Genomic DNA, 23,349 nt, shown 5'->3' on the forward strand with positions numbered 1-23,349 from the left:
TCTTGGTGCCGTCCTTAACTTGTTCTCGAGCTTCTTTGTTAACCTCCAAGTTTCTGCCCCATATGTTAGCACCGGTAGAATGCAAGTATAGGCACATACAATTTTCTGGTATCAACCAAGGCTCCTATGGCACTCGCTTTAAAAGGTCGGCCGTGAGCATTACGCCGTGATCAGGAAGAAGCAACGACGTCGAAGCGTATGACTAAGACGGCATGAGGACGTTCTGGCGGGCTAGTTGGTTCATAGCTTTTAGACGTTTATAAACTGCGCAAGAAAACGAAGACATAAGAAAGAAAACACACACGACACCACGAGCGCAGTGGTGTCGTGTGTGTTTTCTTTCTTGTGTCTTCGTTTTCTTGCGCAGTTTATAAACGTATAACGGCATGAGGCCAATGAAATAACGATGAGCGCATACCAATAATGCCGTGACGACAACTGTATACCGAAGAGTTCATGACAATGGTGTCGACTGTGACAAATCAGAGCAACAGTATGACAAGGATTGCATGACAACGATGATTTGAGGATGACAGCGTGACGAGAGTTGGATGACAAAGCTGGAATGACGATGATGCAACAACCATGATGCCATCACAACCGCAAGTACATACCTAATGATCCAAGCTATTACAAAGCTTTGCTCGCTGGGTGTGCCTGGAAGTCGTCAAGGCTAAGGTATGTCGAAAGTCAGATAATGAAGCTCGAGGGAAGTCTAGGAATCTGCCACAGCTGCACCATATCGATGGTATGAAAAGGAATGCATGACTGCCGAATGGTATTGATGGCGTCACAAAGAAAGCATTAGGCTGGCATGACAATGATGCAACGACAATGTCGCCATCACAACAATGAGCCCATACCGATTGGTCCAAGCAATTAGATAATTTTGATCACTGGGTTGGCGTCATACGCATGACGACGGCTGCACGACGAATGTCGTGTGACGTAGCTGAAATGATGACTATGGAGCGACCATGATGGCATCACCACGTTGGTATGACAAGGAATGCATCATGGGTGTTTTATGATAAAGCTGGAATGAAATCTATGAAACGACCACGAAGGCATCGCGACGGTGGTATGCCAACACATGCGTGATGACTTTATGACGACGATGGCGTGATGGCTACAGCATAACGAGAGCCAAATGAAGAAGCTGGAAGATGATGCTACGAACATGACGGTATAGCCACCACTAGCACATACCAAGTTACCCAAGCTAATAGACAACTTGGTTCACTGGGTCAACATGAAAGGCGTGATCACGATGGCATGACGAGAGTCAGGTGACGAAGCAGAAATGACGGCGATAGAATGACATCACGACATCATTATCACGAGCACATATACCTAGAGCCTATGCTGCTATACAACTTGGGATATTGGGTCGGCGTAGGAGGATAGATAGAAAGATAGATAGATCGTCTAAATATGCTTAAAGTAGACAAGTAGTTGTAATCACGTTGTTAACTAATAAAAAACGCCAAATCCACAAGTACGAAAATGAACTATCCAGGTTTCTGCCCGCTCACGCGGGCTGCGTAGAACTGGCCTGTCAGGTCTATATAAATTTAAACGGCCGCACTAATTTGCATATATTCCCCCAAACGACATTCGCCATAAGAGACAGAAGACGATTGGCAGACTCTTGAAATTATTCGGTGCAGCTTTAGCTTTCATATTCAATGGAGCTTCATACAGCTTCAGTAGTTTGTTTAGCCCTGGCGAAATTTCGAAAAGCCCCATACTCAGTCTAACTTATTTCCAAGAACTAAAAGAAATAAATTAGAGAAGTCTTTCTGTTGCCTTAGAAGAGTACAAAGGCCGTAAACTTGTACATATATCATTACCTACACCCCACCTACATCGGAAGCCAAGCTACACTTCCAGTGTAGATGAAGAAGGTACCTGATCCACCTATTTCCTGAAATAAATATTGTGCAAAACCGTCATAGCAGAATATAGAACTAAACTAATAGATTTCTGCTCCCTCTGAATTATCTGTGGAACTTTCTGCATCACTAAATTGCATCGGGCGAGCCAGTAAAAAATTTAAAGATGGCATTCCTAAGATTATCGCCGTTCTATAAGTGCAGCATGGTTAAGTGACATGTCGTCTCAGTAAGAATAAAAGCAAATATTTCTAGCGGGTCAAAAAGACAAATCATGTTTTTATCTAGCATATTTTTCTTGATCTTACTATAAATTTTACTGAACGGCGCAAACTTTTCCATAATTGTAGCTGGTTTTTTTTTTTATGCGCTGCGGAACTCAAACAACGCCTATATTTGCGGTAAGTAGAAGACGAACACGGAGAACGCTGAAGACCGGACGCGAGTAGAAACGCTGCCGTCTTCTTTAGCCAGCGTGAAACCGTTTGACCCACATGCGCCAACCTTAGCCTTACTCTGACCGTCAAAATAAACGTTCTTTGCTTGATGTTTTTCTTCCCTCTCAAGAACTACATCGGAAAAATAAGGGCGGCTGGGTTAGTAGCAGTGGCGTAAAGATGAAATAACGCGAAATACACACATGAAGGGAAGCTGCAAATACTCTCTGCATGTTTTATTTTCACGATGTTTCATCACGTCATTGTTGATTTCATTTCAAATTTGCTGGAATATATATATATATATATATATATATATATATATATATATATTAGTAACACTACCCTCGACAGACGTGACCCTTCGCGTTGGTTCCGTATGTTTGTCTATCAGTCTGTGTGCAGTCACGCTTCATTCTGTATAATCGCATTAGAAGTATCAGTTCGAACGTCAGGGAAAATCAGGGGCCGAACTCACAAAGCTTTTCGTTTGTAAGTGCAGGTTGCTATTGGCCAGCCTCCTTCGCTAATGATCTGTCCAACACCGCGATTGGCTGACACCTGATTCTACGCATAGTTCTGGCGTAAGCACGCTTTTGTGAATCCTGCCCCAGGTTCGATTTCTAAGAGCCTAACATACCTGTATATTCTTGGAGTTCTATTTTTGCAGATTTACCGCTGAGTTGTTGCGGAGAAAACAATTTTATTAGCCGTATACAACTTACAAGCCTCACTTTCTTAATTTGTTTATTTATTTATTCAGTACCTGCGTGGCGAGTAAGGCATTACAGCAGGTAGGATTTCATTCGAAATGTTGTAGAAAGGAAGGGAATCTCTGCTTTATTTTTCGTACAGCAGTGTAGAGAAGCAGTTTTTTTAACGACCAGATGGAAAATTGGGGTGGAGTTGACTTGATTGACCCGGTAGGCCCTGTACATTGTGACCAGGTACTGTTGGTTAACCGGATTGGCCATGTGTGCTTGGTAGATTTGGTAGGCTTGGTGCACCGGGGAGGTCGTTTTGTGCGGGCAGGCCTTCTATGCGGGGATGTCCGATGCCTCCTGGTATTTGCGAGGTGGGCAGCCCATTTTGTTGAGTTTGTACACACGTCGGGCAAGAAACAGCTTTGCTATCTGCAAAACAGAGGATAGCGAGCTTATGGAGACCTATGTGCAGTTCGCCTAGAAGCGTAGTTGCTGTTGCCACAAGTAATGAGGTATCTTCAGATTGAATGATGATATTTACCATAGCCAAAAAGATCCAAAAATTGTCCAGGGGAACGATTGCTATAGAAATGTTTCCTGTAGCTGTATTTTACTTTCAGCTCTGTAAAACTTTTCTTATCACACGTGATTCGTGTAGCCATTTTGAAGGAGTGGTAAAAATTGAGGGGTTGAATAAGGAAATCCGGTGCACTGAAAGATTAGAATACTTGTTCCTGAGCTGGCAGGACATTCTTGTGGGCTCAATTGATGGCAAGGTGACATGCAACAAGCACTCAGCAAATTGATGCGAATGGTGCATCTATTCATTGGAATCACGCATACAACGTATACAGAAACGCGGTGTCTACTTCAGGGGTACAAAAAAGAAAAATACCTGACTCATACGCCCGTAAGGCTGAGGCTCATACACCCTTAAGGCTGAGGCTACACGCGCTGAGCGAAGTGAAGCGAACAGTGCATATTTTTATTGAAAACACCCATACAACAGACATAACAGCATGCGTTTCAATCCCTTGCTAAGGGGATGCAACTTAAAGCTGAAGAGAAACGTAGTTGGGGCGATTCTGACCCCGTTATAGGTCGAAAACGAGCCGAAGAAGCCGAACTGCCAAAGCGCCAACGCCAAGATGCGAGACGGCGCATTACGAAGTGGACAGCAGCATATCGCCTTCACGTGTTACAGGTGTGTAACATCCTCCCAAACTTTCCTTTTGATGTTTATTTATAAAAACGTTTACAGGGCGTCCCCGTTAGAAATATCGAACGCCTTAAAAACGACGGAGTATGCTAGGAGGCTAAAACTAACTTAGTGGTGTTGAGAATCGCGTGAGCTGGTGCGCGCTATTTTTTTATTTTGCAAAGTCAATTAACTAGTATTAACTAATTCCATAACTTTTTAAATATTTGCTTCACCAAGAGACTGCCAATACGAAACTTGTAGATCAGATTTGTACATGGCCGACTACACTGTTTTCAACTACGTACCTTTGATAGAGCTTCTTGTACTTGCCATTAAAGAAAGCCCGCGAAATGCAAAAAGAAGTGCGTGACAGAGCCCCTATTTCAGGACTCCCAGATGACACAGAATCTCGAGAGCGAGTTAAGGACAGCAGAAAGAGTAATGGAACGAAAAATGTTAGGCGTAACATTAAGATACGGGAAGAGATCGGTGTGGATGCGGTGCACAAGGGCGTTCGTTCCCGATGCGCGCTCTCTTTCTCTTTCGTTCCCGACGCGCTCTCTCTCTCTCTCTCATACGTAGCTAGGGGCGCTGCGGTGCACAAGAGCGTTCGTTCCCGACGCGCGCTCTCTTTCTCTCTCGTCCGTAGCTCTGGTTTACCCGAATGATCGCCCGGTGCTTCGCCCACTCATCATTCACGTCGTGGCTATGCGGTGATTTTTGTAACCTTTTTGACAATCTTGTCTCTATGGCTTAAATATTAAAAGTATGCCCAAATGAGGAGTTTCTTTACCGCTCATTTTTTCTGTGCGAACCGCCCAATGGACACATATACATTATAAAATTTTACCTTAATAAACGCCGTTGGAAGCTTTCCAAGTCTTCCTTTTGTCCTTTTATTCGAAGTAATCGTAATTTTAAGGAGATTTGCTGTCCATGAACAATGGACGTCACGATTTCGCAAGAGTAGCACGACAAGAGTTGAGAATACAGTAATCCGTGAAACATTGTCAGTGACACCGGCTTGGGTACTGACTTCTAAAGTGCCCACCCACACTAACCTTGCTGGAGAACCAAGCAACACAATTACAAGAACTCCTAGAAGACAGTCTCTTTTTTGGGGTCCCTCCTTAGTTGTCGTAGCCACTATTGCTTCCATTGCATACCAAAAAATGACACTAGAGTTTTTTTTTATAGCGGTGCTCACTTATGCCGAAAGTTTAATTATTTCTTGAGGACTATTGTTTGCCATATTGTTATCTGGCTGTAATTTTATAATATGCTCGCGAATGTGGAAATGGTTCGTAACGCTTTGATTACCAGGCAACTGAAATTATCCCTTTTTAATACTTGTATGAAGGCATAAAGTTTCCTTTAGGGTGCTGTTTTGAATGTTATCTGCTGTGATGACGACTGAACTCTCTAATGTTAAATTTTGAGTGTCCAAAAGGGATTGCAAGTGCAGCGCGCTTGAGGTAAAAGGTCTGACGTATAGTGATTTATCTAGTACAAGCGAGTCAAAAGCCATAATGGCACGGGGGAAATCTCCTGTGCCATCCGTTGCGTTTGTCTTACTGCTCGCCTCCATGTGATTTGTAGCACGCAGTACCAATTTACAACACATTTATTGGTGAACTTTCATCAAATACACGTGGGCCGTTTCGTCTGTAAATAGTGATAAGACATCATGCATATAGGGCATGCTTATGAAGAAACACTGCGAACTTACAGCTGCATCTTTGCATGCACTTTGCGTACGATGAAAATGCGTTATTATTTTTCCCGCAGCGTTTGCCAGCAAAAAGATTACAGTTGTTCGTCTTCTCATCAAAGTACCAGTGGCGCTTTCCACCCCAGCACTTTCCAGGAGTTGGCGTCATGCTACAGTAGGCCCTTGGCTTTTCCTTGGCTGAAAATAAAAAAAAAACGTAAAAGATGCTCTATTTGGTTCATAAAAGCTTTACTAGGTGATGTGTAGTATGGCAATTTTAAATTATCAATAATGTCGCACTGCAGTGGTTAATGTAAATGTACGCACGTGTGATTTAAAATAACTGCACGAGGACCGTTTCACAGCGACAAATATAGATACTTACCAATGCACCGTTCATACCACAGAAAAACAAATTCAAGATATAAGTTTCAAAGTACAGACAACTTTCCCAAACATTCATCTACACCAGCATTGGCCATTATTGCTTGCTAATTTTGGCTCAGCAAATTGTTTGTTATGATAAACATGCTCATGATGAAATAACGGATGGGTTACATACGGAATAAACCGAGGACCGTTTGTAAGTCATCGTGCGTCTTCATCACTGTCTATTACCGAAAAACTTGAACTACCCTACTCTCTGATTGTGTTGTGAGTTCATGAACCATTTTATTTGTTCAATAAATGTGTAAAATTTCCCAGGATAGCCTTCCCACATGTTCATTAGACATGCATTTTACTGTTCACGTTCTCGATGTACCTTCAGCCAGGGCTCACAAGAGTTTTACAATTTGACTCGTTGAAATCGATATTTTCAGAGGCACATACCTTTTACAGGAGCATGTATAAGTTACATTGGTACGGGTGTGCTGTTTTCGCTGCATTATATATTCCCATGCGCGCCTTTTTTATTACGCAATATTAACAAGATTAGATGTCTTTTTATTATATATACTTAGGCGGCAGCTATCATGTGATCAGTGCTACCGTGATGCACCTGCATGCTGCGTGAAGTTCGCACAACGTCTGAACTTATCTAATATAGTTCTCTAATAACGTGAAAAATTGACCAGTGAGGGAGATAAAAGGTGCCTCACAAGAAAACACGTTAGTTTTAAACCTGTACAACATCCATTTTAGAAAAGAGAACTTCACAAGAACCATAAAAACCATTATTTAAAAAACTATTTATATAGATAAAAAAACTATTTATATAGATAAACAAACAGAAAATGAGATCCTGTACTGTTTCGATAATGGCGCACGAAATATACACACAAGGGAGCCGACGCAACGACTGCATCTTAGTGCAACATTGCTTGCATTGAGTACGCCCAATATTGTTCATAAATTTAAGGAAAGGTGAAAAATTGGCTATGTGGTGGGCTTTCAAGTACTCTTAATTTGTTGTTGCGTAATTTACTTTAATTGAATCGCCAATTATTTGAAACTGATGCCACATGACAACTGTCAAAATGGGAATGCACGTAAGTAGTTCGGTGTGACAGCAGTTTTCTGAAATAACTTGTAATGAATTAACAATTTTTTTTCCTCTTTCAGGAGACACAATGTCATCGTTGGATTGTACAGATGTGGTTGAAATATGGAATGTAATGAGCCTTTAAAGTGTGCTCATGACAATGCATCGAACAATTAAACGAAAAAAATGGAACAGGCGCAACATAGCTCTATAAATCAGAGAGCATACAGTGGTAGCAAAAACTGTGCTTTGACTACGAGGCACAAGTGTAGTTGGACTGTATAAACAGGGCGTGTACCATAGAATCTAAGTCGGTTCGAATGAATGCTCGAGTGCCACCTATATATATATATTGCTAGTGTAGCAAGAAAAACAGCAGCGCTGCCATGGCCTCTGTCACCGTGATGTCCATATTTAACTCCCCACACTCGTGTTGCTGTGGTCACCGTCTAGTAAAGTTTAGCTTGGTGAAAAACTACTCTCCTGTTACACAGGCCCATACCGCCTGCTCCACCAAGTGACCGCTGTCACCTATGAAATCATTCTAGCCACGCCCACTACGTCCTCCGCTGTGAAAATCAGTGACATTGCCCACGTCGCCAGACTTAAGCCCTGCAACTCGCCATGCGCGTAGGATATTCAATAGCACAGGGACGGAGATTTTGCCACCAGCGAGATACTATTACGATACCATCGACAGATTCTCGACATAAGCCTCCATGAGAAAGGCAATGAAGCGTCTGGGCACTTCGCTCGAACGAGTGTCTGCCTGGCGGTCAGGCTCTACTGTAAACGGAGTGTGAATAGTATATTTTGCCCGTGTATTTCCAAACGTAACCATATATATAATTAGAGAGATAGAGAGAGAGTTAAATCTCATCAAGCACGACAGTGGATCAAGTGATGTCATGAAAAAAGGAACGTTGCACGTCTAAGACTTAGTCGGTTGAAGCAGCACGTAGGGGATCGGAAACGGCTGAGAGAGGCTTCTTTTAGCATTCAATTTATTATAAGCGAGCAATGTATATTTTAAACCGTGGTTAACCTAAATTAGGAATAAATATTACATGCAAGAGGTAATCTCGGTCCCGTAATTACGAGTTGTCCAGGTATGTGCGTTGTTTCCCATGAAATAACTCGCCTTAAGGGCACACATAAATGAAAATCAGTCTACTAATATTTCATGTATTGCGTTCACTTCCGTCCTTTAACATTTTCACTGCAGCACCAAAAATACATAATACATAAAATTTTCATGTCGTAGAGTTTGTATTGCTATTTATCTTCAAAGATAATACCCACCGAGAGTGTTTTCCAGAACAACTTTTTCTTTGAGAATTGTCCACTGCCTAGGTGTAATAACTTAAAAGAATAAAGGAAGGTGTATAATAACAGATCGAAAGCTTGGACCAGCCTTTGTTCAACGAAACAAAGGCAACTTTACGCAAAAAAATGTGGTTGATCCCTCTTATATAGGAATCGGTATAGAACACGAAAGTGAAACGTGTCTTCACAGAAGTAGTGTAATGTTTATTGCACATTGATATATAATGTCTATTGGTGTTTTGTGGCTAAAGCGCCCTTAGGCGTTGATGCACCCACGCTGACGCCTGGTGGCACGTCTCCTCCATCACGACTACCAACGTCGATGACCATGAGCAACCGTCGTGCATATGGAAGCTGCACTACGCTGCACACGCTAGCACAACGCGAAAGACGAAGCACGTAACTGACACACTAATACAACGCGCAAGACAAAGCACGTAACTGAATCGTCACCGAGTCAAATCAGCGCGTACAGCGCGTCGTAATTGCAGCCTCCGCGATCAACTTCAGAAACATTTTCAGAGCTAATTGCGGAGGCCACGCTCCGCTGTGCTGAGTACGGTGAACGCCACCTAGGTGGCGTTGGTAGTGCTTCTTGATGCCAGCGTCCCTTCGAATGCTGGCATCGAGGCGTCGTAGTGCTGAGACCACCGAAGCGTTCACTGTCGGTGCGCGTTAGTGTCATAATGCAGTACTTCTCTTTTCTGCTCGTAGGCGGCGGCACCGCCCCGAGCAAGAGCGCGGGTACACGGAGGAGTGTTAGATATATAAGGCGCGTCTGTGTAGCTCTCTGCAAATGCGTTTGTGGCGCAATGGGTTAAACGCTTGGCGATCTATCGTCGCGGACCGAGAGGTCGTGGGTTCGATTTCCAAATTTTGCATGTTTGTGGAACTTTTTCTTCTGGTTTCTTTCTTTGTATTATGTTCTATGACGTATTTCCGTAACGGAAATACGTCAGTGAAGTCTTGGTGGACCCCGGCATAAAACACTTTCGTGTTAAAATGACCATCATTCTGAAGCTTACCACATTAGTATGTTTCAGTAGTAAAAAGGAAGCATTGACAGTGTATTCGACTTGCTGCCATTCATTTGCACATGAAACGATGGTTGTTTGTCCCGTGTAAGTGCGGCTTATACTTACGTAGGCAGAATTGTTGGCACTTCATCTCTGTCAAAAACAAATTGGGACCTCCACCACAGATGGTATGGTTGAACATTTTGCAATAGCTGCTCTCTGGATCAAAATACCAAGCTACAAGATGTGGAGCACAGGTCCCTACCACAGGTCGCTGAAGGCATATTCTTGAATTTCTTGGAGTGAGTGCTGAAAAAGCGAAAATTATATTAAAGGAACTGCGCCATGAACAGGAAACACACTTCTACGAAGTTGATTCCTGCAACAAGATTGTCCATTAAAATTACTTGAATACATTTGTTGTGTCATCCCTCGAGAAGAAAGCATGCATGTAATTAAAATACACCAATTCGGAGTGCCGGTTCAAGTGTGGCATTATTCCGTTACGTTAGTTTTGCAGTTACAGTGAACTGAGGCAATAGAAAACGACTTCTGAAACAAATCTATGCGCATTTTTGCAGTGAATACCCGATCATGAAAACGTGTTTTCCTACATACATGAAGCCCGTGAACACACCCAAAATGCCTCGAGCGGTCAGTGGTGCAGCACTATTGCGTGTATTCGTGGGCTTCTTTCACCCTCGGAAAAAAGTGGTCGCAGTTTCACCTGAAAGGCGAAGCATCAATTGCGATAGCAAACTTGTAGAGAGCTATACGGAGTAATGATATTAGCTTTATCAGCTGTATAAACTTGGACATGCAGCAGCATCGGCAACACGCAGAACTGTTGTCGACGCCATCGGCGTTTTGCCCGCGTTCGCTCAAAATGCGTGCGGCGTTGGTGACTGTTGCCGGAGCCTGTGATATAAATAGGCACTTGGTGCCGCAGCTAAACGTCGCCTCCCTTCCCTCCCCCTCCCCCACGGCTTCTCGCGCGTCGGAAGAAGGTGCGTTTGCTCTACATATATGGTGATTGTAAAGGAGAAAAGAGACGCCTACTTCTGCAGCCCTTAAGCGAGCACGGCGCAGAACGCGCGTTTGTTCTCCGCCGTGCGTTCACTCCCCGTGAAAGACGCGCCCCTCGCGCCCTTTCACTCGCACATACAGCGTTCGGCGCGCGGCGACGATTTCTTCTCCAAATGACGTCATACGGAACCTCACGGCGACGGCGACGGCGACGGCTACGGCGACGGCGACGCCGACGGCAGAAATCTGCTTTTGAGTGTCCATATAATTGCTATCGCAATAAAACGAGTTTGTGTAGCACGTATTCAGCAACTGAAAGCTGTATCGGCAGTTTTTCATGGTGCTCTTCAGTTTGCTCATTGACGCTATTCATCTACTTATAATATTTCATAAGCTGCATAATTAAGTAAGTCGAATTAGGGAATTTGGCGGAGTGGAAGAAATAATCTCAGTATCTCCAAGCGAGAGCAAACATTACCATGGTTCTGTCCAGCTACGTCGCATTTGCATGTGTTTAAATGTTAGTTCATGATGGTCGGGACGCCCTGTAAATACGGTAGCGCAAAAGAATGACCGCAAAGCCAGGGGCCGATATATATATATATATATATATATATATATATATGTGTGTGTGTGTGTGTGTGTGTGTGTGTGTGTGTGTGTGTGTGTGTGTGTGTGTGTGTGTGTGTGTGTGTGTGTGTGTGTGTGTTATAATTACCTCACTGCCAAACGCCGATGAAGGGCCAAAGAAACTTTCGTTTAAAGAAGGTACTCACGCATGCACTCTTTCATGCATTTCTTCATTGTCGGAAAGAGGTTGTTGCCTCCTGCACATGTGCCCGGTAGCAACATTTTGCAGCAGTTCGTATTTTGTTCGTAATACCAAGCTTCCTTCAGTGGATGGCAGACGCCAACAAATGGCGGCTTCCCGCACGCTTTTGGAAGATTTTCCAGAGGAGCTGCAAACGAAAAAAGAACTGTGGCAGCTATTTGGAAGCCCCTTTACTACAGTTGTGGCCAGCCGGAAACCCGGTGTAGTAGATACGATATTACAAAAGGTGGAGCCGAAACCAAAAGCGTATGCTCGTTGGGTGACGGAGAATGAGTTCAGATGCATTTCCAGAGTTCTGGTAGGATGCAAACTTCATTTCTTTATTTGATATTCATTTATTCTTCATATTCAAGTAGATGTAGTATCCAAAAACTCAACAAAAATAACAAAACATCCATCTGCTAGACGAGTTTAAAGGTTGGCATGCCAGTTGCAGTGATCTTATTACATTTAATTATTATCTAATACGGCTGAATAATAGCCCACCAGCCTTTTATTCCCTTTTCCGGAAAATAAAAGCAAGCAGATTGAAGCAAACGGCTTATTTAATATGTGCGCGAATAGACTTTGAAAAAATCATTGTTTTTATGTTGTGCTGGTTAGACCTGTTGTAAGACCTTTCACGTGATTGTGATAATAGGAACAAACCATGTCCTATCGAAAATTGTAACAAATCTGTGCAGAATTTGTTTACCTTGTCTTTATGACATACGCTAATATTTTCCCTACTTACAAACAACATTCAAGTCATTAAAAACAAAGAATTAAAAAAATATAGTATTCCAGTGAGGATCACCTTAACCATGGTTGATTTGGAATACAAAAGCAAGATTGCTAAAAGAAGCCGTTACGAAATAGGTAACATGCTCACCAACATACTTTCCGAACAGAATGCAAGAAAAGCCAACACACTGCAGTGATTCTTGTATATTTTTGTTCAAGGATAATACATTAAATTCACTACAATTCTTGCAGCTCTGAACTAGATCACTGCGGCAGCATCATTCTCCCAAAGTGTAGATTGCCATTCTATCTCCGCTTGGCTGCTTTTGATGCAAATAGAGAGAGCACATTTTTCTCTCAGCAAAGCAGAGAGGAGGGCTGGGAGGCGGAAGGCACTTTGTTTCTGGCATGCTGCTCTGCACAGGGAAATGAATAAGCCGGAGGAAAAGGTAAATAGAGAGTGAGGGTGACGACAATAGTGCACAGTGAACTGCGAACATGTACAATTTACGAACACGCACATGTTCTGCGCACACAGGTAACCCACGTCACAATGCGGAGGGGTCTGTCATGTATTGTATATCAAGAAACACGAGGTGTAAGGCCGTTTTCAACTAAATATGCGAGGAGTGTTCTTTTGCTCCCAGTGCCCTTTGACTTCTGCATCATTGGCATAACATTTCCTACTCCAATAGCGGACTGTCATTCAAACCTAAAGATATGCCGTTAGATGACTTACAATATGTTTGTAACTTGAACAGCTGCAGAGGATGTGTGCGATCGTCTTTGTAGTATTACATTCTTTAGTGTGGGAGGCATTTTCATCGCCTCTCTCAACAACTTTGCGTCGTTTGAAATTCACGCCGAGCATCAGTTTGGGTACTACAGTCATATTAGGTACGCGGCCTTGCTTTGGGTGGAATCCTAAATGGTAAATCTGGATCTAGTGTGTAATGGCAATGTTTGCGAGTGTTGGGATTAGCCCACTGGTAACTGTAGGCTCCCTTTATCGCAAAATACAGCAGTGCTATAACGTCTTGTCTGGAGAAGGCGATGGCTATTGAGTTGGCGTCGGTATGCGCAATCTTTGCTTCTTTATCTGCTGACTCACTGCCTGAGTTTACGCATTGGCTTGATATCTACTGGAGCACTATGGCGTGACTCTGCTCATAAAAGAGATGTGTCTTTGATGAGTTGCTCGTGCTCCTCCTCTATGCAACGGATATCTGACTACTTCACGAGCTGACTTCGAGTCCGAAAATGGTGTCCACCACCGCAGTACGTCAATAAAGAGGACATGTAATACCTCACGATAGCTGCTACTTCCGCTGACCTTGAAAATGTTTTGCGAAGGATCTTGAAGCGTCGCCTTAAATCGCTTGCAGGCATCACGACTTGTGCTGTTGAAGGGACGTGACTAGCAAGGCGAGGAAACAATCTAGTTGATTGACCTTCATCTGGAGAACTTTTTGAAGCGCAACGCAGAGACGAACGAAAAGGTCCTGTCGTTTAGCGCAGTAGTCCTGACGTTCCTCCGTGTTTCATATTTTATTTCAAGACATTCTTCTTCAAACGCTGGGCAGCTGTCTTATTATTTCTCGTTAATACAAGACAAAATGAGCTGTTTAAAGTAGCCGTCGTCATTCTTTCTTTTTTCATTCAGGGAAAACACAAGACGACATGCGGATGTGGCGTAGTCTATAATGAAATGCTTGGTATTAGGAAAAACGAATAATCGCAGGGTAGGAGTTGCCGGTGGGAAATTATTGCCTTCTGAGAAACCTTAGCTTAGGCCGAATTTGAAGAATGATATGCAGGTGATGGCGCTAGTTCCAGCTGATATGTCTCTGCACTCTTGCCAGAAATTTATGTACCGCAGAAAAGTCTAAGGCAAATTATTAGGGCTTGAGATTGCCTGCTTTCGTGAACTGGAGTAGCAGAAGGACGTATTCCTGAAAGGATTGTTTCCCTAACCCTCAGATGTCCTACGAAGTGCGACTGCTACAGCTAGCCAAAGAGATGTTTTGGATATCACAATTATAATGTTTAATGATTAATGACAATGATTATTCACATAGGTTAATGTTTTTCTTCACTATTGTGATGTTACTGTTCCTAGACAAATATCTGTCTTTTAATGATTTTGTGGTGGTAGTCTACAGGTATGTTGTGTTCAGCAATCGTCCCTAGATGCCATATCATCGGCTTGCGCTTGAACGCTAAAAGTGCATTCATTTCGGTGAGCAGCAGGATACTTCGGCGTTGCAATTAAATAGAGATGGAAAAAACAGGTCACTTCAGTCACAGCTTTAGGGGCTCGCGTGCCACACCTGAAGTCCAGATGCATATGCCATTGGCCTACATCGATATTAAAATGGAGTGCAGTAACTCACTAATCATACCTATAATGTTGATATTCAGTAACATTGAAATAAGCCCTCCACCTCGTGGAACACCGCCTGACTCATACGGATCTACAGTACCTCTATCGAGTGTCCTCTTATATACTGTCCTGTCTCTTAGGTAGGATACTATCCAATCGTAGAGACGGTCACCAATGCCATAGTACTCAAGAGCCTATAGATGAGCTTCATGCTCATCACATTCTTACATTAGCAATGCTGATTTAACGTCTACAAACACAGAACCTCTCACCTTGCGATGCCGTTCTTCTTGTTCTATGGTAAAAGCGAGATAGATTACGCTATATACTGAGGAGCGCCACTTGCAACACCCGCTCATTATCGTCGGGCACACGTTTGATTTCTCCAAGAAGCATTCTAGGGTGAAGAGTACCATTCGTTCCATGACATTACCATCGACGCTGGCTAGTGCGACTGGCCTCTGCAACAGGATATAACGTGACTATCTCGGGTATTCGTGAAATTAGCGATTTTTTTCAATGTTTTCGAATTGTTGCAGGCTCCCAGAATACCTTGTATAAAGCAAGGAGCGTTACTAATGTTCTTCGTCCGAGATTCTAAAGATGCCATCAGGTCCTGCTAAACTTGTAAGCATGGATGCAGAAATCGCCGCATTGGGTGCATCAAAGAGGATGTCACTTCGAAGCAATAAACTGCAGCTTGTGACGCACACCGGTCTTCTTGGGCTGCTGCCACCGACGCGCATTCCGCAAGATGCAGGCTGTAGCTTAGATGCATCAGCATCCTTGCGATTTTGATGCAACGTGAATACGAGTAATGGGTACCACTGCATTCTTGGTGATGACAGGGCACTAACAAATCACCAAATCATGCAAAGGTGTTTATTTGGTTGATATTCTTGCAGAAGGACCTCCAGCTGTGCCTATCTACTTCATTTTAATGTCGCTTACCCTTTTCTGTGTGCGTCGTGAAGTTTGCAGAGCAGAGCGAGAGGAAGTCCTCCCATAGTTCCTTTCCGCACGGCATCCAATGGCTTGTAGCTCCTCGTATGACACAACAACGGGATGTCTTTGGGCATTCTTTTCACTATAGCATGTTATTTCAGCGATATTATGATAATGCTTCCATCGAGATGTGTCGGTGATGGTAAGTGCGGACAGGTGCCTTCCAACAATGCATCGAATGCTGTCCACTTGGTGCACATAACTTGTGAGCAAAGGGAGATTAAAAAAGCTGCTCAATTGAATGTACGGGGGGGGGGGGGGGGGGTGTAATCGCTGCCCACGCTCTGCGTCCGAACTCGATGAGATGAAAGGATAACTATAGAAAGAAACCTTCTATAGCTATTCTTCTTCTTTCCGGGGGTTTACGCGCCAAAACCAGTTCTGATTATGAGGCACGCCGTAGTGGAGGGCTCCGGATTAATTTTGACCACCTGGGGTTCTTTGACGTGCACTACAACGCAAGCACACGGGCATTTTTGCAGTTCGCCTCCATCGAAATGCGGCCGCCGCGGCCGGGATTCGATCCCGCTACCTCGTGCTCAGCAGCGCAACGCCTTAGCTGACTGAGCCACCCCGGCACGTCCTTTTATAGCTATGTTATGTGAATGTAGAGGTGGCTTCTTTCATTGGGAATATACAACTAACATACTGTTTAGCCTGCTAGGAGCTTTCACCTAGTCTTATACTTCTTCGTTCGTTGAATTGCGAGTTGCCGTAAACAACAGTAGAGTGAATATTATGTTTATGTTGAAGGAGGCTCCCCAACTAAGCTCATCTTGATCGCATGAGCGTCGGTGTTTTCCCATTGAAATCGTGCCCAGTAAAAATGACATTGTCTAGGGCTTCATTCTCCTAGATTCTCGGTTTTAACAGCCGATCTATTCAAGCGTTTCATTTCCCCGGGTAGCGTTCGCAAAAACTCGCATAGCGATGACGTCACTCCGCACAGCTGCGCCTCACTTCACCTTGCGCTAGCCAATTTATAGTCAATAAATAATAATATATTCCGGGAAAAGCTGGGGATGACTTAGTAGTTCCTAGCCTAGCCCAAATGCGTGGCCAATACATTGCGATAGCCAATCGATAGCCAATGAATGGCTAATCCATATTCGATCAATAATCAATAAATTCTGGAAAAGCGTAACCCGTAAGGCCAGGACCAGCTAGGTGCCGATCAACTCAGCTGTTTCTTTAGCCTTGCGCCACTAGTGAAAGCTACGCTAATATTTTGTAACACTGAGCTTCCCGAAAATTTTACATATATTCAGGGCGCACGCATGAGATGCAAGTAGGCCTATGAATGCACGTCCAGCATACCATTTGTACCATTTATTCCGTATTTTTCACTGAGGTGGCTATACTAAGTAAGAATATCTAGCAGAAAATTTTATCTGGATTGTCGATTGCTTGAACAATAAGTAACAAACAAAGCCATAGATATTTTAGCCTTTGAAAAGCAATATTTGGCGTATATTTGCGTTTTTATCGGCCAGTGATAATATTCTGTCTCTTGCTGCTTCCTGTCAACAAAGTTTAGTTGATTTGTTACAAAATTTCCCGAATTACTTTTTAAGACATCTTAGCATCACGTGAAGAAGGGTCAAAGTAAAACGTATTCGTTCCTACACAATGTTTGACAATTTTGTAAAAAGTTGCTTACCTTTGACACCTTTCGTACCTTTCCCACTTTTGAACATGCTGAAACCTGAAATCAACATGTAGCAGCTTAGCAATTGCCAAGAAAAGTTGATTTCTTCCGAATTTTAGATATAACGTAAACCTTGCAAGTGGTTTTCTTACTTCTCTATCAGAATATGAATTGGTGAAATGTCGGCAACGAAGAATCGTCTTTAGCCACGCTTCTAAACACAAACTTCAATTGCACCTTCTCGTAGTCAACATTGAAAGCACTAAATGTCGTCTAAAATAAAGACCGGAAGCTCCCTACAAAGATTGACAATTATAAAGTGAACGTGTCGCATATTTGGTTGAACATATTGAACAAGGGAACAACAGCGCGAAAGACGAGACACACAGACGCACACAGACGCAGAAGAGGCACACAACAACCACACGTATACTGCTGTGTGGTAGTCATCTCTCCCTTAACCTAACCATCTCAACACGCCAAGACGTCGCTAGCTCATGCGAGCAGTTTAAACAAACAAGCCACGCATAAAATAACGATTGTTTAACTAGTACGGAGCGCCGGCATAATTAGCGGACATCGGAGCCAGCTGTGAGAGAAGATGACGCAGGACTCGCGAGCGGCGGCGGGAGGCCCGGCGGGACGCCTTTGGACGCGGCTGTCAAGGTCTTGTGGGGAGTAGTGGGACCAGCGACGTTTTCGCACTGTAAACCACCAGTAAAATGTCGGTACCTTGATGTTAAACTAAAAAAAAATGTTAGGCTCACAGCAGAATCGTGCGGAATTGAAACCTTGTTCATACGAAAAGGCACATCGCACAAAAATAGCGTCAAATGTAGGATTATACGGAGAAAAAATGTGAATTTTAAGCACGTATTCCTGGCTTCTTTGTCTCCGCGCTAAATAAAGTTACACAGGTGTACATGAAATGTGATGTCGGGGATGTTCTGAACCCGTCTTTCAGAGGTCTTACATTCACTGCAAATGTGAAGAGAATAGGAACCTGCTCTATTACGTTCCAAAAGAGCTACATCATAGGTATCAAGCGAAGTACATTCTGGTCTATACGTATTCCGAATTAGAACGATTAGTTAGCATAATGCGGTAAAATGTGTGGAGTCAGACATGCTGAGTGCAAGTCCAGCTAGCCCATTGAAATAACCGCGGCCGTTTAAGAAATATTAAGTTTGAAAGAATTTATAAGAATTAGAAAACCGTTATACATATGTTTTCATGCGCAACATGCACCGATAACATGGTTACCTACCGTGAACATATATTACGGAGGCCAAGAGGATAATGTTGGCAAGAAGCGTCATTGCTAAGCGTGTGCTTTAGTTGCCTAAAGAGAGCTGCTGTCCCGTCAAATCAGCAATATAATCTTGTAACCACTTTATAAACGCCATTGTTCTTTCAAATAAAGAAAATTTTTGACCTTGAAACAGGTTATATGACTGAACGACAGGCCTTTATTTTATGTAACATCTGACAAAGAGAGAATTTTCGCATTGTGGCTTTAACAAAGGAAGCTGGCACGTGAACAAAGGAACTTTCATCATACCTGTTGCTTGTCGTTTGTTGCTACCGGCATATCTCGTTCTGAGATTGCATACTAGGAAGTCGCTGTTTGTTAAAAGTTGTAATAGAATGAGGGACATTCGCTGTCAGCTTTAGGTACAAATAATAGTTTCGGCTATACTACAACATTGAAATATTTTTTTTCTGGGATACGAAAATAGAGACGGGCGTACGCTTCAGTTTAGTTCTAAGGCAAAACAAGTCCACTAGGACTTAGAGTGGGCAGCCGCACAGAGTGATTTCTTGTATTTGCAATAAAGATGTTAATGCCAGGAAACTGGCGTTCCAAGGTTTCAATCGTTCAAATTGTTACTGAACGCTGATGGTCTGTGTGTATGAAATTCTACCAAAAACCATAAGCAGTAAATCTCAACTAGAATAATAGCTATGCCAAACTGGTATGGAATACTTACACCACCTACTTCATGTCTCCTAGGATTGGCGCCTGTCGTGTTATCAAGTGAAGCTCTATTTGCCTTAACCATGCTCGAGTCCTCCTCCCCCTCCACTCCCCTCCATTCCGGGGATGTCTCCGCACCTCTTTGTGCGTGTATACCGGATGTTTAAAAAAACTATATATAATTTTTTAAACGGCCCTGTGGAGGATAGCAAAATTCTAGTCCTTGATCTGGATGACAGAAAGAGGCGGAGATAACTTACACGAGAAATCAATGTGTGCAATAAATTTATATTAAAATAATCGTTGCTTACCGTTTTATTTATCACTGGACGGTACATGTTGCAAATCACAAATTGTAGTTATTTTTTAAATTTCATTTTATTACTTCAATGACACATAATAAATTGGGTACCACGTTAGGGTTCGGTACATGAGTTATACACATATGTTAATAAAGTGTACACAAGTGATACAGGTATAGTGAAGCCGCAGTACAAAAATAAGTAGCAAAGAGGTTGTTCATGTATATATGCTAATAAAACAGATGTTCAAGGTTTCCTGCGATTACATAAAGCGCAAAGAAATGGCTGCTGCTTAGCTCAACTAACCCTGGATATGCAAAGCGAAAGCTCGGTTTACCCTGGTTAATTCTCGGTTTCACTTGGTTGACCTTTGATTTAGAGGAGGAGGAATCAACTTTATTTTTGTACAGCAGATTTGTGAGTCCTAGGCCTCTCTACCTAGATGACGGCCTGGAGCCCTTGGGCTCTGGCGGCATCTTCGGCCTGCTGGATTGCCTTAAGTTGGCCTTCCGATGCAGAGCTGAGCAGCGCGATCTCCCACTGCTCTCTGGTCTTGGGCGTTTTATTCTGTGTGGGTGTCCCAGGACAAGCCCAAACCATATGTTGTAAGTCCGCCCTTTCTTGACAGAATCTGCATCTATCGGTGTAAAGTTCTGGATAGTAACGGTGGTAGGCCACGGGGTTCGGATATGTTTCTGTTTGCAACAAGCGCCATGCTGTCGCTTGCCGTCTACTTAGCGAGCAGTGTGCCGGGGGGGAACGGGCCCTGCCCAATTTATAGTGTTTGGTTATTTCGGTAAAGCTGGTCATTCGGTCTCTCTCCGTTCCCAGTATTCGCGTGTCACCTGCTCGGTCCGTAAGTTCTTTGATTTAGATGTAATTATTGTACTAAGGAGAAATGTTCTAAAGACGGCATCGATTCTAGGAACACTAGAGGAGAGACGTTGGTAGAATTCGCGGAAAGGAATATGCTCCGAATAATGAATACCTTCTTCAGGAAGCCCATCAACAGGAAGTGGACTTGGAAAAGCCCTAATGGAGAAATTAGGAATGAAATAGATTTCATATTCTATGCCGATCCCAGCCTAGTGTATAATGTAGAAGTGTTAGGTAGGGTAAAGTGCAGTGACCATAGGTTAGTGAGGTCTAGTATTTCTCTCAATTTGAAGAGGAAAAGAATAAAATTAGTCAAGAAGAAACAGGCCAACCTAGACGCAGTAAGGGTAAAAGCAGACCAATTCAGGCTGGTGCTCGCCAACAAGTTTGCCGCTTTAGAATAGAAGAGAAAGACAACGTGGAGGTAATGAATGAAACCGTAACGAGGCTGGTCTCAGAAGCAGCATTTGAAGTTGCAGGTAAGGAACCAAGGCAACCAGTAGGTAAGCTCTCCCAAATAACAAAGAACCTAGTAAAGAAACGACAAAACATGAAAGTGCCAAACTCGAGGCACCAGATAGAATTCGTTGAACTGTCAAAACTGATCAACAAGAAGAAATAAGTGATATTCGAAACTATAGAGTGTAAAAGATTGAGGAAGCAGTAAAATATGGACGCAGCATGAAATCAGTGAGAAGAAAACTTGGCATAGGACAAAGCAAGACGTATGCACTGAAACATAAGCAGGCTAACATCATCAGCAATTTTGATGACATAGTTAAAGCAGCGGGAGAACTCTATGCTGAGCTGTACCCAGAGCAGGCAAGAGTGGCCCAGAGCAGCGAAGCTACTTTCATTCGAACTAGTGATGAACAGGATACAGAGGTTCCTTCTATAACTAGCGACGAAGTTAGAAAGGCCTTGCAAGACATGACCAGGGGAAATGCTGTTGGAGAATATGGAATAACAGTGTAATAATTCAAAGATGCAGGAGATATCATGCTTGAAGAGCTTGCGGCTCTTTATATGCCATGCTTCACGACTTCAAGTGTACCAGAGAGCTGGATGAACGCGAACATTATACTAATCCAAAGAAGGGAGACGTTAAAGAATGGAAGAATTATACACCCATTAGCTTGCTTTCAGTATTGTACAAAATATTCACCGAGATAATTTCCAATAGGATCAGGGCAGCACTTGACTACAGCCAACCAAGAGAACAGGCTATAGCTTTAGAAGGGATATTCTACGATGGATCATATCCATGTCATCAACCAGGTAATACAGAAATCTGCGGAGTACAATCAACCTCTGTATATGGCTTTCATAGATTATCGAAAAGGCATTTGATTAAGTTGATATACCAGCAGTGATATAGGCATTGCGTAACCAAGGTGTACAGGAGGCATACGCGAATATCTTGGCAAATATATGCAAGGATTCCACAGCTACTTTGGTTCTCCACAAGAAAAGTAGAAAGTAACCTATCAAGAAAGGGGTCAGGTAAGGAGACACAATCTCTCCAATGCATGCACTACATGCTTCGAAGAAGTATCATGCTCTTAGACTGGGAAGGTTTAGGATTGAGGATCAATGGCGAATATCTCAGCAACCTTCGGTTTGCAGACGACACTGTCCTATTCAGCATCAGTGGGGACGAATTACAACAAATGATTGAGGACCTTAACTGAGAAAGTGTAAGAGTGAGGTTGAAGATTAATATGCAGAAGATAAAGACAATGTTCAATAGCCAGGCAAGGGAACAAGAATTCAGGATCGCCAGTCAGCCTCTAGAGTCAGTAAAGGAGTACGTTTATCCAAGTCTCCAATTACTCACAGGGACCCTGATCATGAGAAAGATTTACAGAAGAATAAAATTGGGTTGAAGTGCATACGGCAGGCATTACCAAATCCTGACTTCGAGCATATCACTGTCGTTGAAAAGAAAAGTGTACTATCATTGCATTTTATTGGTGCTAACATATTGGGCCGAAACTTGGAGGTTAACAAAGAAGCTCGAAAACAAGTCAAGACCGCACAAAGAGCGATGGACCGAAAAATGTTAGGCCTAACGTTAAGAGACAGGGAAGAGAGCGGTATGAATCAGAGAGCAAACGGGGATAGCCAATATTCTAGTTGATATCAAGAGAAAAAAAATGGAACTCGGCAGGCCATGTAATGCGTAGAATGGATAACCGGTGGACCATTAGAGTTACAGAATGGATACCAAGAGAAGGGAAGCACAGTCGAGGACGGCAGAAAACTAGGTTCGGTGATGAAGTTAGAAAATTTGCAGGCGCAAGTTGGAACCAGCTAGCGCAAGACAGGGGTAATTGGAGATCGCAGGGAGAGGCCTTTGTCCTGCCGTGGACAATGTTATAGGTTGATTATTATTATTATTATTATTATTATTATTATTATTATTATTATTATTATTATTATTATTATTATTATTATTATTATTATTACTTAGGTATACATACACTCATCGTTAAGGCAGGCATAAATTATAAGCTGACAAGTCCAAGCGTTTTGCGAGTCGAATGGCCCGCTCTTCTTCAGTCCCCGCTTGGTATTCCGGACCCTCTCCAGCGAAGCAGCTCCAACGGCGACACCCGCGGGGTGGGCAGACACCGCTTGCTGACGACGGCTCAAAGCTTCCCGCTCTCGCGCAACGCTCAGAGAAGACGGCCCGGCCTCGACCTCATCCATGGCCAAGCTCGTACTGACCAGGAGAGCGCGGCGCAGGTTTTCCAAAATAGCATTCCCTTGTTTCTCAGTACGTTTGGTAGGTTGGTGTTAT

General features: G+C 43.1%; 1 protein-coding gene across 1 annotated transcript; it reads right to left on the reverse strand.

Annotated features, from left to right (window-relative positions):
- Positions 1-3,176: 3,176 nt before the first annotated feature.
- On the reverse strand, positions 3,177-18,784 carry LOC119457919 (actinia tenebrosa protease inhibitors-like). Its single transcript, XM_037719686.2, has 6 exons — positions 18,658-18,784; positions 17,403-17,447; positions 11,576-11,758; positions 9,900-10,082; positions 5,967-6,146; positions 3,177-3,465 (listed from the first exon to the last, which is right to left on the reverse strand). The coding sequence occupies exons 1-6, from the start codon at positions 18,707-18,709 to the stop codon at positions 3,290-3,292; spliced, it is 819 nt and encodes a 272-aa protein (XP_037575614.1). The 5' UTR covers positions 18,710-18,784; the 3' UTR covers positions 3,177-3,289.
- Between the last annotated feature and the right edge of the window lie 4,565 nt (positions 18,785-23,349).

This window comes from Dermacentor silvarum, chromosome 7 (genome assembly GCF_013339745.2).
Source record: "Dermacentor silvarum isolate Dsil-2018 chromosome 7, BIME_Dsil_1.4, whole genome shotgun sequence".
NCBI classification, from domain to species: Eukaryota; Metazoa; Arthropoda; class Arachnida; order Ixodida; family Ixodidae; genus Dermacentor; species Dermacentor silvarum.

Coding starts and splice junctions, on each gene's coding strand:
- LOC119457919 (XM_037719686.2), bottom strand. CDS start 18,709: ATGACGCTTCTTGCCAACATTATCCTCTTGGCCTCCGTAATATATGTT. Junction 11,759..17,402: donor AGGTACGAAAGGTGTCAAAG/GTAAGCAACTTT, acceptor TTTCGTTTGCAG/CTCCTCTGGAAAATCTTCCA. Junction 6,147..9,899: donor GTGCCAACAATTCTGCCTAC/GTAAGTATAAGC, acceptor TTTTATTTTCAG/CCAAGGAAAAGCCAAGGGCC.